Source organism: Garra rufa, chromosome 21 (genome assembly GCF_049309525.1).
Source record: "Garra rufa chromosome 21, GarRuf1.0, whole genome shotgun sequence".
Lineage (NCBI taxonomy): Eukaryota > Metazoa > Chordata > Actinopteri > Cypriniformes > Cyprinidae > Garra > Garra rufa.
In genome coordinates, this window is record NC_133381.1 from 10,712,096 (window position 1) to 10,726,987 (window position 14,892).

General features: G+C 38.9%; 2 protein-coding genes across 2 annotated transcripts; one reads left to right on the forward strand and one right to left on the reverse strand.

Annotated features, from left to right (window-relative positions):
• The first annotated feature begins 4,186 nt into the window (after positions 1–4,186).
• Positions 4,187–8,894, forward strand: col10a1a (collagen, type X, alpha 1a). Its single transcript, XM_073827222.1, has 3 exons — positions 4,187–4,295; positions 4,591–4,732; positions 6,485–8,894. The coding sequence occupies exons 2-3, from the start codon at positions 4,606–4,608 to the stop codon at positions 8,323–8,325; spliced, it is 1,968 nt and encodes a 655-aa protein (XP_073683323.1). The 5' UTR covers positions 4,187–4,295; positions 4,591–4,605; the 3' UTR covers positions 8,326–8,894.
• Positions 8,895–9,824: 930 nt separating this feature from the next.
• Positions 9,825–12,555, reverse strand: marcksb (myristoylated alanine-rich protein kinase C substrate b). Its single transcript, XM_073827135.1, has 2 exons — positions 12,216–12,555; positions 9,825–11,409 (listed from the first exon to the last, which is right to left on the reverse strand). The coding sequence occupies exons 1-2, from the start codon at positions 12,300–12,302 to the stop codon at positions 10,789–10,791; spliced, it is 708 nt and encodes a 235-aa protein (XP_073683236.1). The 5' UTR covers positions 12,303–12,555; the 3' UTR covers positions 9,825–10,788.
• Between the last annotated feature and the right edge of the window lie 2,337 nt (positions 12,556–14,892).

Genomic DNA, 14,892 nt, shown 5'->3' on the forward strand with positions numbered 1-14,892 from the left:
TTTAGTCATGTGACGCATATTGTACCAATAGATATCTATGTTTACAGCAGTAATTGTGCCTGTGCTATTCACTGTCACACTGCTGCTAAAGAGATTTACCTTGTACACTCTTCAAATTACAGTCCTAAAATGATGGCAAAAAATTTACTCACAGTTGCTGTCCTGCATAACATGACGACAACTGCTTTTCAGATAAAATATGAGTGAGCGCGACATAGACGCGTCAGTGAACGATGAGATATTTCTGTAAATGATGCCGGCAGAAGAATTGCGTGAAAACTTATTACCTCTGTATAATTTTGAAGGCTTTACGCATGCGCAGTAAGGCGAATTTGACATTTTCCTACGTTTCAGTGTGGACGAGAATCTTTTGGAAAATGCTTGGAAACGCTAGTGTGGACGGAGAGCGTTTTAAAACGAAAACTCAGTTTTCAAATGTATCCGGATTAATGTAGACGTAATTAAATTTTAGTTCATACCACAAAGCTATCAAACTATTAAAGAAATAGTTCACGCAAAAAATAAAAAATAAAAAACTGTCGTTAATTACTCACCCTCATTCATCTTCAAAATACAAATTAATTTGTTCTTGATGAAATCTAAGAGCTTTCTGACCCTCTTTAGACAGCAAGGGTCGTACCATTTTCAAGCCCAGAAAGGTACCAAAAACATAGCTCAGATGTAATTTTATGAAGCTACAAGAATACTTTTTGTACGCAAAAAAACAAAAACGACTATATTCAACAATTTTTCACCCAAAAGTACCATGACGCATGTTAGGGTCATGGTAGGACCCTTGCTGTCTATGGAGGCTTGGAAAGCTCTTAGATTTCATCAAAAATATCTTAATTTGTGTTCCAAAGATGAACAAAGATCTTATTGATTTGGAACGATGTGAGGGTAAGTATTAATGACAGAACTTTTTGGGTGAACTATCCATTTAAGCTTGGCATATACTCGTTTTTATTTATTTATTTATTTTACTTTGAAAGAAATTAATACTTTTATTCAGCAAGGATGCATTGAATTGACCAAAAGTGTATTTCAAATAACTGCATTTATTCCAACACGTTCTCACTCCCAACTCGTCACTGACGCTTGGTCAGGACCCCTTTGGCGTCGCGTTTTGACGTTCAAGCTACCACTTTAGTGTCATTTTTCGTTGCGCAGGGTCCTCCATTGTTTTCAGTTATTTGTCTCAATTGGACGGTTTGCATGCATTTGAAAAAAAATAAAGAACGAAAAAGAAAGAATTTTATATAAATGTATACTTTAATTGGAGCACCTAACCCCACTCCTACCCTAAACCTACCCACTTCTGAACAATATGAAACACGCAACAGGCAAATATAAGCATCAGCATCAGCATATTGAAGCCAAGGGTTTCTTATTCAAAGCAATGGAGGACCCTGAACGTCGAAAAATTACGCTAAAGGGGTATCCTGAGCTTCAGAAAACAAAACCAAAAAGGTCCTGACCAAGCGTCAATATGTGACAGTTTGGGAGTGAGAATGTGTTGTCTATTTATCAAAGAATCCTAAAAAAGTTAAGCAATTTAGCAATGATAGTCATGGGCGCCGCTCGCAATTTTGGGCCCTATGACAAAATATGAGTTAGGGTCCCCCCCCCGTACCACACCTAAGTAGATCTCTGGGGGCCCCTAAAGGGTCTATATGTAAATGCCCCCCCCCCCCCCCACCCTAGCGGCGCCCATGATGATAGAAATAAGAGATCAACATATTAGAATGATTTATGAAAGATCATGTGACACTGAAGTGATGGCTGTTGAAAATGATAGTAGAATAGTTATTTTAAATTGTAAAAATATTTCACAATATTATATACTTACTGTATTTTCAATCAAATAAATGCAGCCTTACTGTAAGCAACCTTTCAATTTCTCACACCTTTACACAACATAGCATACATGATTAAAGCAACATTACAGTGAATAAATGATCAGAATTAAAAGAAGAGGAAAAATCCTGTCTTGGAAGAAATGAAATGTCTGAGTGTAGGTTGTAATCAAAGACGTGCTGCCGACAGCTGATAGTGAGATCTTTCTTTTAGATGTCACGCCATGTCTATAAAACAGCATGTCTTAATTTTCTCAGCAATGCCGTATTTTAGCAGGTCAGAGAGGTGGGCTTTTCAAGAGCAGAACATGTTAAAACAATGCTTGTCAAATGCAATTACTGTTCAAAACTATTTAGTATGTTAAGGCACCACTTTGGAAAATTATACATGATTGAGACTAATTCTGAAAATTGGAGATGTTGAAACAAACTTCATGTTCAAGGAACACTTAATGATATGCTATGTGGCACAAATCTTCCATCATGTGTGCAAAGGGATCTTCCATTTAACCTGGTCGTTCGGCCTACATCATATATAAAATCATATTTGGGCTGAACCGTACAGTATATGTTATTATGTAAAGATTTAGGAGCTGTTGACTACCACACATAGCTGATCATGATCATACCTCAAGACCACTCTTGTGTTGTAGAGGGTATGATTAATTGGGTGTGCACGTTACCCATGCGTCCAAAAATAAATTGGGAAAAAATCCAGCAGCAGCAGCAGCCTCGGAAAAGTGAGGCAGAGACCTCATTTAAGAAAACAAAACATGATGAAAGGACCATAATGGCAAGAAATGCTTAGTGATGAAGATGCTGACAAATCCAAAAACATTCATGCTCTCAGACTACAGTACAAAATGTGCGCCCCCTTCTGGACGCTTCGCGACAATTCTCATCGTAACCCCCACACAACAGGGTAAAAAAGTCAAAGTCAGATGTATTTTCCAGAGCGTCTTTTTATATATTCTTTATTAGCTGTTTCTGGGTAAAGCACTTTACAAAAATACACACGTAAAGAACCATAAACTTGTTTGGCCCGAAATAGTAAATTTTATGAAAGCCTCACACACTCGCCGAACAGACACGCTGAACAAACAGAGTCAAAAGTGGCCCCTGTATGTGCATTTCTCAAGGAAAAGAGTTAAATATGTTCTCTAATGGTCAGGCACATTTGGATCCATCATGTTTGTTGTTATGAACAGCAGGAGGGTTTCCGTTACCGCACCAACCTGCTGGATCTGTCTTCCCCCTAATGTTTTTCTATATGTTTTTCTGGGAGAAATTCAAATGCACCAGACAGTCCAAAAAGGAATTTGTAAAGACAACCAAACAAGGCTGAAATTGGAAAGGAGATTTTCAATAGCAGTTTTGTCATGGCTTAAAACATATTTATATTTATATATCCATTTACAGTCCAAACTAACTCAGAAACCTTTCTCACATTATCACAGTTTATTCAATATAGTTTAGAAAATAGTAATAAAATATGACAAGAACTCAGAGTTAAGAAGTCAGAATACATGAATCTTGATAATGTTGGATAACTTTGATAGAAAGGTAATAGATTAACTGTTAGTATGACAATATTTACACACTTATCAATACTTTATTGACCAATTTTCCAAGCAATGCTTAATTTAGTTCAGTCTGTGGTGTTAAAAGGTTACATTAGCAATTAACAAGTGTCTGAATAATTTTTGGTCCCAACTTTTTTTTATCAATTTTACTAGTTTGAAGAATTTTTAGGTATGATATGTCACAGTTTACTTTATTTTGCTATCCTCACTTACATAAATGAACTATAGTGTCCTGCACCCACTAGTAATAAATCTAAAAAATTATGTCTGAATTATTTTTGGTTTGACTGTATCTGTAGATTTATAATCAAAAAATTACACAAAACACATGTGCAATGCCGTTAGAAACCTCTGTCAATTATTGTTTATAAGGTTGATTTTTTAAAATAAAGGCAGACAGATGCTAGAAAACCAAACTAACTTCTGTGTGAATTATTGTTTACACCATGTTTCTAAAGATAACACCACTGCATAAGAAATTCCACATCACACAGGCTATCCATACCCTAAAAATGACATTTTCATCCCAAATTTAGTACTAATGTGCATCTTTTGTAGCTTTGAGGGGAGCTTAACAAGATCTAATCATGGGTCTAAACACTCAAAGAAAAAGCCATCCTGAAGTGACATGCCAACAGTGGGCAAATCTGCTTGGTAATTACAGCCTTGCGATGAGAGGGGAGGTACTAGTGTGGTAGGTGCTTTTTTAATGATGCAAGGGCCAGATATGGTATAAAAACCCTCATCATTGTGCTAGGCAGCAGCAGATCCTGTCTGGCTCCTACCACAAGGATATTCAGAAGTGGGAGAGTCGGCTGTGTCAAACTTTCTATTTATTTGGAACCCAAGTATGCCGGTAGGTGTCCATTTGTTTCTTTTCATTTGGTTTTGAGACACTAGGCCCTGATATTGAATCTATCATCAATCCGCAGGTGCATATGGGAGGGCGCTGTTATATACTACTATGAGTTATGGTTTAAATAAAGTTATTGTTAATGAAAGGGAAACCGAGTTTATCAGCAGAGTTTATGGTTGCCAGCTGTTGTTTACTTGAGATGACCGAACCAATTGTTTTATTAGAATGTTTGCAATCTTTACCAGCAGCAGTTTTGTTTTTATCATCACATCTAAATTCTTTAATTCCATTGCAGATTTGACCTCAGAGAATGGAACTACGAGTAGCAAGCGTTCTTCTTCTCCTGGTTGCCTTCACGGCTGCCCATGGCGAGAGATATGTTGTCAAGAAGATGGTGAAGGGCCCCCAGTACCAGCCTTACTCTGTAAAAGGCCATGGTATGTTAAAATTGAAAATGCTTCTCTTTGCTTTCTGCAGTGCATTGAAAATCTGAATTTACAGTCAAAGATTCTGAATCTTTAAGAAATGCAGGCAAAACAAATCTGAGGGACAAATTTGGTCTGCGCATAGCAAAGCTGCATGAGTAGAATCCAGCACACTGATTGGTTACTGATGCACTGTGCTTCCTCCAATAGTAACGCAAACTGTCTAAGGTTTTGAATATTCAAATTGTAGACTAAAACATGTCATGCCTTTACAGATGCATCATATTATGAGGTATAGCTGTTCTGCTGTCTCTGATTGTATACCGGATTTCATTTTTTAAAATCATTTAAGTTTAGATAGCAAAACTGCATTTTACATTAAAACTGATGCATAGAAAATGCATTTTTGTCCTCTTTCTCTATATATGCTTTACTAAAATCCAGTTGAATAATAAGTTAAGGAATGTATGAAAGATTCAGTATATTAAATGTTTTCTCATACAGTTTCATAAAATCTGCTGTTTAAATATAAATATCAACCAAAGTCATCCTTACATGATTTGGGTAGAAGCAATACAGTGTTGTTTTAGATTTGAAAGTATTTGCACATCAGAACCAACAAACGTTTGAAGGTTATGAAGAGTAATTCAGAATTAGCTTTTTAGAGACATGTTGAAAAGTGATTTGTCTGGGTGTGTCGCAGCAAAATCTAGACACATCTGTTTTGTTTAATGAAAGCTGTGCCAAGAAGAATGACCTTTGGTATGATGCAGTTTACAAACCAATGGATTCAACCACATGAAAGGAATCATAAAACCAGAGGCCTAGCCGCATAAATATATATTTTTAAAACAGGGATTATATTTTCCAGTGGAACTGCGAAATGCACAAAAGAGAATGCTGAATGTATGACTATGAGTACAAAAAATAGAAAGTATAAAATATAATATTTATGTAACTTACCTCAGATTTTAAGTTACAAGCACAATGCAACATTTGAGAAAGAGTTACTTATCCTTTATGTCTTTGGATAGATATTCTGGGATGCCTTGGCTAGTCAAGTATATTTATCAGCATGCAGTTGCAGGAAGTAAAATGTTTCTGAAGATAAATAATACAGAATCACAGATATACGATTTAAAGTTAAAATTTAACATTTGAAACAAGCACTTTTATTCCAAAATTACAAAAAGAAAATATAATTTAACATACAATTTTATATGTAGAAATTTGCTATGCATCAACAATACACAAGGTCTGAATTTTTTTATGTATTTTTCAAAGTTTTAAAATGTTTGTTTTTTTTAAATGATTTTATAAAATGAGCTTGAATAAAAAAGGACTTAGAATATCTGTAGAGCATACCTACATACTCATACTCAACTCAATACTGACTTCCTGATTTCTAGGAAAACAGGTCTTTTTCAAAAACCCTGTATCTGTAAACCATTCTATAGTCAAACAATTTCTAACAAGGCGGAAGTGTGTAAAAAGTTGCTATATGGTTATAGGACCATTTCTAAAATCTGTCCAACTTTTATCTGTCCAGATATCTAGCAACACTATATATTATCATTTTAATACTGGTATATTGTACTCTTAGTATATTATACTTTTCAAATCTTTTAGTATTTGCAGTCAAACTAACATCAGATTATCCTAAGTCAATTACAAAGTGACGATTCCACCTGTAACTGATTACAGCCATTGATGTGCATAATGACTGTGAATATTGCAACTGATATACCTCTTGTTTTATTCTAGTGGTATCCGTAGCAGGAGAACCAGGCATCCCTGGTGAGCCAGGCCCAGCTGGACCTCCTGGCCCCCCTGGAGAGCGAGGAGAAGATGGTGAAGGACTGCCAGGGCCACAGGGACCTCCTGGACCACCTGGTCCAGCTGGTTACTCAGCACCTGGAAAACCTGGAACTCCAGGTGGACCCGGAAAACCTGGAGCCACAGGTGCACCTGGACATAAAGGAGATAGTGGGGCACCTGGTCCTCAAGGCCCCAGAGGCATGCCTGGTCCTGTTGGTAGCCCTGGACCAGCAGGCATTTCTGCAACAGGCAAACCTGGACCATCAGGTCTGCCAGGAGCATCGGGACCACAGGGTCCACCAGGTCTTAAAGGACATCCAGGTATTCCTGGTGCACCAGGACAAAAAGGAGAAAGGGGTATTGGGGTTCAGGGGCCACCAGGTGAGAGAGGTCCAAGCGGACCAGTGGGTGCTTCCGGAAAGCCTGGTGAACCCGGTATTGGGAGACCTGGCAAATCTGGAGCTCCTGGTGAACCAGGTAAATCAGGTTCACCTGGCCGTGATGGGGAACCTGGACCTATGGGTCCAACAGGTCCAAAAGGTCAAACAGGTGCTCCCGGAATTGGAATGCCTGGCAAGCCAGGTGACAATGGTGCCCCAGGTATGCCTGGCTCAACTGGCCCCAAAGGCCCACAAGGTGCAACTGGTGCTCCCGGTGCTCCTGGTGTTCCAGGTTATGGCAAACCAGGTGAGCCTGGTGCAAAGGGTGAGAGGGGAGTAGCTGGTAGCCCAGGAACAACAGGTCAGAAAGGTGAACCAGGTGCTAAAGGGCACACTGGATATCCAGGTGCTACTGGTGCTATGGGTGCAGCTGGTCCTCAGGGTGCAAGAGGTTTCCCAGGTGAGAGAGGAGCAACAGGTGATAAGGGTGATCAAGGGCCAATGGGACCTCAAGGGATGAAGGGGCACAAGGGAGAACAGGGACCCCAAGGCATTGAGGGCAAGCAGGGTTATACAGGGGCAACAGGCCAACCTGGTCCAAGGGGAGCTACAGGTGCTCCGGGTCACAAAGGTGAAGCTGGCCAAAACGGTGCTCCTGGTTCCCCAGGAACACCCGGACCTGCTGGACCAAAGGGTCTTCCAGGATATCCCGGAGAGACAGGTGAAAAGGGAGAGGCAGGAAATCCTGGAGCCAGAGGCCCCGTTGGCCCAGCAGGTCCTTCAGGCGCACCTGGCCTTAAAGGTCACCCAGGTCTTCCTGGAGCACCTGGCCCAGCTGGTTTGGCTGCCAAGGGAATTCCTGGACCTCAGGGTCCACCTGGACTTCCTGGTTCTGATGGACCTGCTGGACTTCCAGGTCCCGTTGGACCTCCCGGCCCTCCTGGTCCTCCTGGTGAGGTCATTTTTGAGAAGGGCCAAACTGAATCTTCATACCCAGTTCTTGTCAAAAGTCCTGTGTCTGCATTCACTGTTGCAACTGTGACACCCTATCCCCCATCTGGTACCCCAATTAAGTTCGATCAGATCGTGTACAATGCAGAGCAGCATTATGATCCCGAGACAGGTCTGTTCACTTGCCAGATTCCAGGAATCTATTACTTCTCCTATAGCGTGCATGTGAATGGTGCTAATGCTCTAGTGGCACTTTATAAAAATGGTGAACCAGTCATGTTCACCTATGATGAGTACAACAAGGGATTCGTGGACCAGATGTCTGGTAGCTCTGTCCTTCAGCTCAATGAGCAGGACACCGTTTATATCCAGATCCCCGATGATGAAGCCAATGGTGTTTTCGCCGCTGATAATGTCCATTGCTCTTTCTCTGGGTTCCTGATTGCCTCTACGTGATAAGGTGATCAAACCACATCATTTCTAAAACATCACTATTTCTCAAACAAAATATCCTGTTATGCAAACCTTAATGCACAACAGACTGTGCTGTTGTTCTGAGAAATACAAGCATCTCAACTTGAAAATTCAAAGCAGTGGTGCCAATAAGAAGGAAGTAATTTATACATGTTATCAGGGATAGAAAGACAGAAACCTTAACAATTTCATTTTTTTTTGTGTGTGGATCCAGCATGTGAAGTTGTGTTCTGGTAATTTCATGTTTTTTTTCTCAATGTTGTTTTTTGTTTCGTCTTTTTTGTATTTTTGTTTTCTCGTTGCTGATCACAGTGGCTAATTCAAATCTTTGTGTCTTATTTTTACTGTTATTGTTGTCCTTATATCCTTACTGATTAAACAGAGAGAATGCTCTTCCTGACATCCTTATATTTGACTTGAATATTGTGAGATGGTGAAAATGATGAAAAGCAAACTCACAAGCAAACAAATGAACATCTATAAATGTTATCCCAAATGATTAATTTTGCTCTGTAAACAATAATGGCTGAAATAAAATATTTCCTAAAGAATTCTTGTCTGTGTTTGTGTTTTAGTATGCTGAATAATTTCATGAGTCATTGGTTGTGATTGTTTTGCAACAGAATTACACATATCTAAATGGTTATATTTTCTATTTTGTGTTGGTGGTTGCAAAAAAAATTATAATGATAGTAATAAATTCTGTAGCTTTTGAGAGTAGCGTTTTTAAAAACAGGAGAGGGAAGTAAAGGAGCATGCTTTGATGACTGTGTTAAGTCAACCAAAAGATGTGGTTTAGGTGGAGAGACAAGTCAAACAGAAGACACTGGGTGGAGGCAATCAGAAGCTGGGAGCCACAGGCCACAGGCAGGCACTGCATTTGGAGGGTTTGAGGGATGTGGTTAAATAAAAAAAAGAAGACAAGAGCACCTGGAGGGTAAAGTCGTTACCATCTGTGAGAGCAGAGGTGGGAGCCGCAAGTTTAACATTGCCATATATAAGATGAACATCCAGCATCTAAACTAGGAACAGGAATATTGGGTGAAAACACACCCATTTTGTGGTTGCAAGATTAGTGGTGGAGTTCATCTTGGAGCGCAGAAAATGCATGGTTCTAAATTATCTTTAGCCACTGTGGTAGGCTAAAAACATCCGAGTAGCATTCATTTTATACTTAGAAAGCATTTGGCTTTTCTTGGGATTTAGAAGAACAGTATTTACTAGCGCTGACGATAAATACACAAAACATAATGAAAAGTTTCTGATACCTCAAGGTCTTTGAGATACGAGAAAGAGGTGGAGTAAAGCCTAAAAACCCTCATTCAATCACATAAATAAATGGTTCTGTTGTTCAATATATGTTGGCACAATGGTAGAGATAGTGATGGAAAAATAGAAGACCTTAACCAAAATAACATGTTTCACCAATTTAAGAATATGAAAGGCAATGTTGCAAAATCAATACTCAAACAAAACTCATATTTTGTCTGTCTAAATCCTTTATTTTTGTTTTGAGTGCCCCTAAAATGAAGGGGTAAAAGAAGCATTGTGAACGATTTGCACGCAGTTACATTCCATTTAAAAATCAAGTAGAGATGGTGCTGAAGTATTTACAGGAAAGAAAAAAAAAATCTACTTGACGATTGCACCGGCAATTTTTCAAACATTTGTGGAACTCTGCTGGAATAAAAACCACTTGGACTGCATTACACATGACAGGTCAAATGTTTTGATCTTCAACATTTCAGAACATCATTCTCATTGAAACAGGAGTACTTCCAGAAAGAGAGAGAGAGAACAAAAACTTCAGTTGATACCATTGATATTAAGAAAGAAAAGATGATAAAGCCATTTCAACGTTGTAAAATCCAGCAATGACAAAAGCCAATACCAATACATAATGCTGCGGTATTGCACAATGCAGCTGCTGAGGTTTTGAGCACCTGTTTTAGTGATTCATGTAACGGTGACAGTAAAATCAAATGAGAACTGACCAATAACATCTGTAAATTGTTCAGCGATGTTGTTTCTGATAGCTCCTTTTTCCACACGCTTGATTTACCCAATTGTATGGCACCAGTACCTTCAACTAACATTTCAACTTAATGTCCTTACGACACTAACGTAGTTCACCTACAAAAGAAACGAACAAAGAAAAAAAACAATTGAAACAAGCAATGCTCTATTAATCTCACTCATCCGCACACACACCCACACAACTGCTACAAAAAATTATGAAAAACATGAGGGAAAATGTGCCTTTCACTTCCAATCATTCCATCCAACTTCCTTCCTTCAAAATGCCATATACAATGTAGTGGATGGAACAGGAATGGATGAAAGTATGGGAGAAAACAGAAGGTTTGAAATGTCATTGGTTTTTGTACAAATTTTCCATGTTTGTGCTCCTCGGACTTCATCTAAAACGGGCGTTTCACCTCCATCTTACTCTGTGGCGGCGGCAGCCGGGGCGTCTGAGCTCTCCGCAGCCGCGGGTTCCTGAGGAGCAGCCTCTGCTTGCTTCTCCTCAGCTGGCTTCTCTTCGGCTACCTCGGTGGATGGTTTCTCCTCTTTGCTTTCAGCTGGCTCCTCAGCTTTCGGTTCCTCAGCTGGAGCCTCCGTCTTGTTCTCCTCGCTGGAGGCCTCAGGCTTGGCCTCCTCAGATTCAGGCTCAGCATCCTTCTTCTCCTCACCGTTCTCTGCAGCAGCTGGCGCAGCTGCTGCCGCCTCTCCACCTTCAGCCTCCTTTTTGGCGCTCTTCTTAAACGAGAAGCCACTAAGTTTGAATGGTTTCTTAAAGGAGAAGCGCTTTTTGGTTTTGGCAGGCTCGCCGCTTGCCGATGCAGCACCATTTTCTTCTGTTTTGGCTGTGTCTTCGCCATTTGCGACGGCAGAGCTCTCTGCTTCGCCTTCTGGAGCGGCCTTCTCCGCAGCTCCTTCTTCAGGCTTTTCTTCCTCTGCTTTTACCTCTCCATCAGCAGAGTGCTTTCCATTGGCCTGGACATCCTCTGTGGCCGCTTCTGCATTTGGAGAGGCATTCCCATTGGTTTTAGCATGGCCGTTCTCCTGTGGGAATACAAAAATGCTTAATATGAGCTGTGTAAAAATTAAAACCCCAAATGTTTGCATGCATTTTGCTTATTTGCGATCTAATAAATACAAAACGCTGTTTGAAAGCACTATCTGGAGTCTATAGGTTCGCCACGTGGGTGAAGTCTCATGCACTTTGTCTGGCTGATGCTGTTGCCATTTAAGTGAAAGCGTTGCAAGATGGACGAGTAGATCCACCAGCGTTGATCAAACCGAGGAGATCATCGTGTTGAGAGAAGAGACGGTCTTGTAAGGCCACTTCGCATATTAAAGCCATTTCTCATATTAAATCAATGGATTGCGTCTCACAGCTTATTTGTACTTCCATTTTATCAACAAGATGCGATAAAGGCGTGGTGGTTTTAGCGAAATGGCTTTGCACGACGGAAAAGCTTGATAAAGCTACAAAGGTGTTCCCTCAGAACTCATTTTTAAAAATCGTAAATGAAATCACCGAATTTTAGCGTAATCATAATTGTATGATTTTAAATAAAAAAAACAACTTGCGTTTAAACGCATTGATTACATTGGGGGTCCATTCCAATCAACGTGCAAATGAGGAAAAAATGCAATTTGCAGTAAATCTAACCAATTTATGCTCATCATTTAATTTTATACAATAATAACGTCGATGTTTAATACAAAGTGGTGATTTTGAGTGGAAACTGGAGAGTCCCTTTGTTGATCGGCTCATTGTTCATTTGAACCGACTTGGTTTTTGGTACTGCACACCCCCTCAAAACATCACACGCCTGTACAAAGATAATAATTAAAGTTATTACCTGCCCATTTGATTTATTCGCAGCCTCGGCGGGTTTTTCGGCGGCAGTCTCGTCTTTTGCTCCGTTTTTGGAGATTTGCGCTCCCATGCTTTCACACGCAACAAAGAATCGCAGATCAAATGAATGAACAAAGAGCTTCTCCCTCAGACGCGACGCGTGTTCGCTCTCAAGAGCGTCTGTTTTCAAATAAAACCGCGGAAAAAAGATAGCGAGAGGTAATGCTGTGATCAGCTGATCGGGAAAAAACACTAATTATAGCACTCTCTCAAATAAAATATATTATTTTGGGATACGAGATGGAGATAATGAAATTGTTCTCTTTTGATAATGAGATGCTGGATACAACGCCCAAATACCCCTGACGTCACAGAAGAGCTGCGTGAGCCAATCAGAGGGCTGCGTGAAGCCGGGGGGAGGGGTTACACTCACGCACTGGAGGGGGAGGAAGGGCGCGCAACCAGCAACTGGTGATTCAGTAGCAATGAATCCAGTCACAAAGGTTTTGCTTTTCTTTTTATTGCTGTTTTTATTTCTTTTTATCCTTTGGCCTTTGCTGTTGTTTTTGTCTCTGTGTTTTTTTTTTTTCATAAACCTGTTCTTTTTGCTTTCTCTAAAATATGAAGGGAAAAAGCGAACACAGATTATACCCACTTTGTCTGAATAGTCACTACATAGGCCAGCTCGTAGATTTGTGAGCATTTTATTTCCAACGCTCCAGCCGTGGATTACAATTTTCCAATATAAACATCCAGTCACACATTGCATGCGTGATGAATTCATTCTGAGGAATCCTGGTGACCTAGATTCAGTCACAGTTTATTGTCAACCCAGACGGAGCTGTTTTGAATGCACTGAAATAGTCTAAAGTGCGCTTTCACATCACCATATTAACTCACGTCGCCATGGCAACTGCTCAACATCACAGCAGATTGCTCATAAACAATAATAATATTGTAAATCTGCAGTGGTGAAATATTTGTTTACGTCTGAACGAGTGAATGATCTGCCTGAGTAATCCAGGAAATATGAGCGAAGATTTATATTGAATACTAAGCTGATGGATGGTTTGTTAAACAGAGAAGCTCTAAAACGTACAGTATAAAGCCCTAAAGTCTATTCACCAGACCAAACCAGTTTGTGCAAACTGCACATTTATCTTTAAAAACGTAAATGTATTATAGGATTAAATTAAGAGGACATAATAGTATAGTAATATAATAAAACTTAGAGACTGTTTCCCATAGATTGTTTTAGGTACATTGTTTACAAACAGTTACAAAAAACACTACCATATCTTTAATATTTTAGAATTTAAGGAGTGAAGCCTCACAAAACATTTTGAAAAGTCAGCTATATCATGAAGTGACTCAACAAAATCTTGATGAGTATATACAGTCAAACTGAATAAAAATGTATTCAGACATCTTTAACATTTCTCACATTATCAGTTTATTCTCTATAGTTGTAGAAAATAGTAATAAAATATGACAAGAACTCAAGAGTTAAACTGTGTCTGAACAAATTCATCTTGATAATTACAAATGAATTCTAGTCAATCCAAAATTTATTTAGACGCCTTCAAAAGTTCACACATTATCACAGTTTGTTCGCTATAGTTTAGAAAATGGTAATAAAATATTACAAGAACTCAGTTAAACTGTCTAAACAAATTCATCTTGATAATCATAAATGAATTGTAGTCAAACCAAAATTTATTCAGACACCTTCAAAATTTCTCACATTATCACAGTTTATTCGCTATAGTATAGAAAATGGTAATAAAATATGACAAGAACTCAAGAGTTCAGCTGTGTCAGAACAAATTCAGCTTGATAATGCCAGATAACTTTGATAAAAAAAAAAGGTATGTAACAAAACATGGACAGGTCAAAGTGTCAAATAAAATTTTGGTCCCAAATTTTAATCAATTTTACTAATAGTCCACTGTATGAAGAATTTTTTGGGTATAATATGTCACAGTTTACTTACATAAATGAAATAGCATCCTGCACCCACTAGTACAAAAAAAAATTTTAATCTGGTGTCTGAATCATTTTTGGTTTGACTGTATATTAAAATATTACAAAATCTCACAACTGTTGGCCAACGCTACAGTAACAGATGTTGATTTAGGGCGAGAGTCCTCTGGCAGAGTTTCATTTTTTAAGATTAAAACTAATAATATTGAAAACGTTTGAAAGTCAGCCCAAACCTTGATCTGTTTTTGCTGATTATGGAATTTGAATACATCTGTAACACTGCATGTCACACACAAACATTGCCATTTTTTTGGCAATGTAACATGGCAGTATTATTGGGTTTTGGCTTGTACAAGTTGACCCTTTTCATATTTTTGGAGTTCTCAGAAGTGAAAGTCATCAGAGTTGGGTAAACTTCTGGTGAATGGAAACTACAAGAAGTATAGATATTTGCATTTGCGTTTCTACTTTCTAGAGAAACTAGATATTTATTACATTGGTCAAATGAGAGAAAGATGTCAAATTTGCAATCACTCCTTTAGGCTATTCTATTAGAAACACTTATGCAGAGTGAGCAAGTTTTATGTAATTTAAAGAAAACACAAAGTATAATGTTAGAAGTGTCCATAGTGGTACATACAGTTGAGTCAAAAGTTTACATACTTTACATACACCTTGCAGAATCTGCAAAATGTTAA

What these genes read in the sequence shown, in the direction of transcription:
- marcksb (XM_073827135.1), bottom strand. Translation starts at nt 12,302, where the DNA reads ATGGGAGCGCAAATCTCCAAAAACGGAGCAAAAGACGAGACTGCCGCC. An exon ending in CGAATAAATCAAATGGGCAG is followed by an intron (nt 11,410 to 12,215) that starts GTAATAACTTTA and finishes GTATTCCCACAG; the next exon opens with GAGAACGGCCATGCTAAAAC.
- col10a1a (XM_073827222.1), top strand. Translation starts at nt 4,606, where the DNA reads ATGGAACTACGAGTAGCAAGCGTTCTTCTTCTCCTGGTTGCCTTCACG. An exon ending in TTACTCTGTAAAAGGCCATG is followed by an intron (nt 4,733 to 6,484) that starts GTATGTTAAAAT and finishes GTTTTATTCTAG; the next exon opens with TGGTATCCGTAGCAGGAGAA.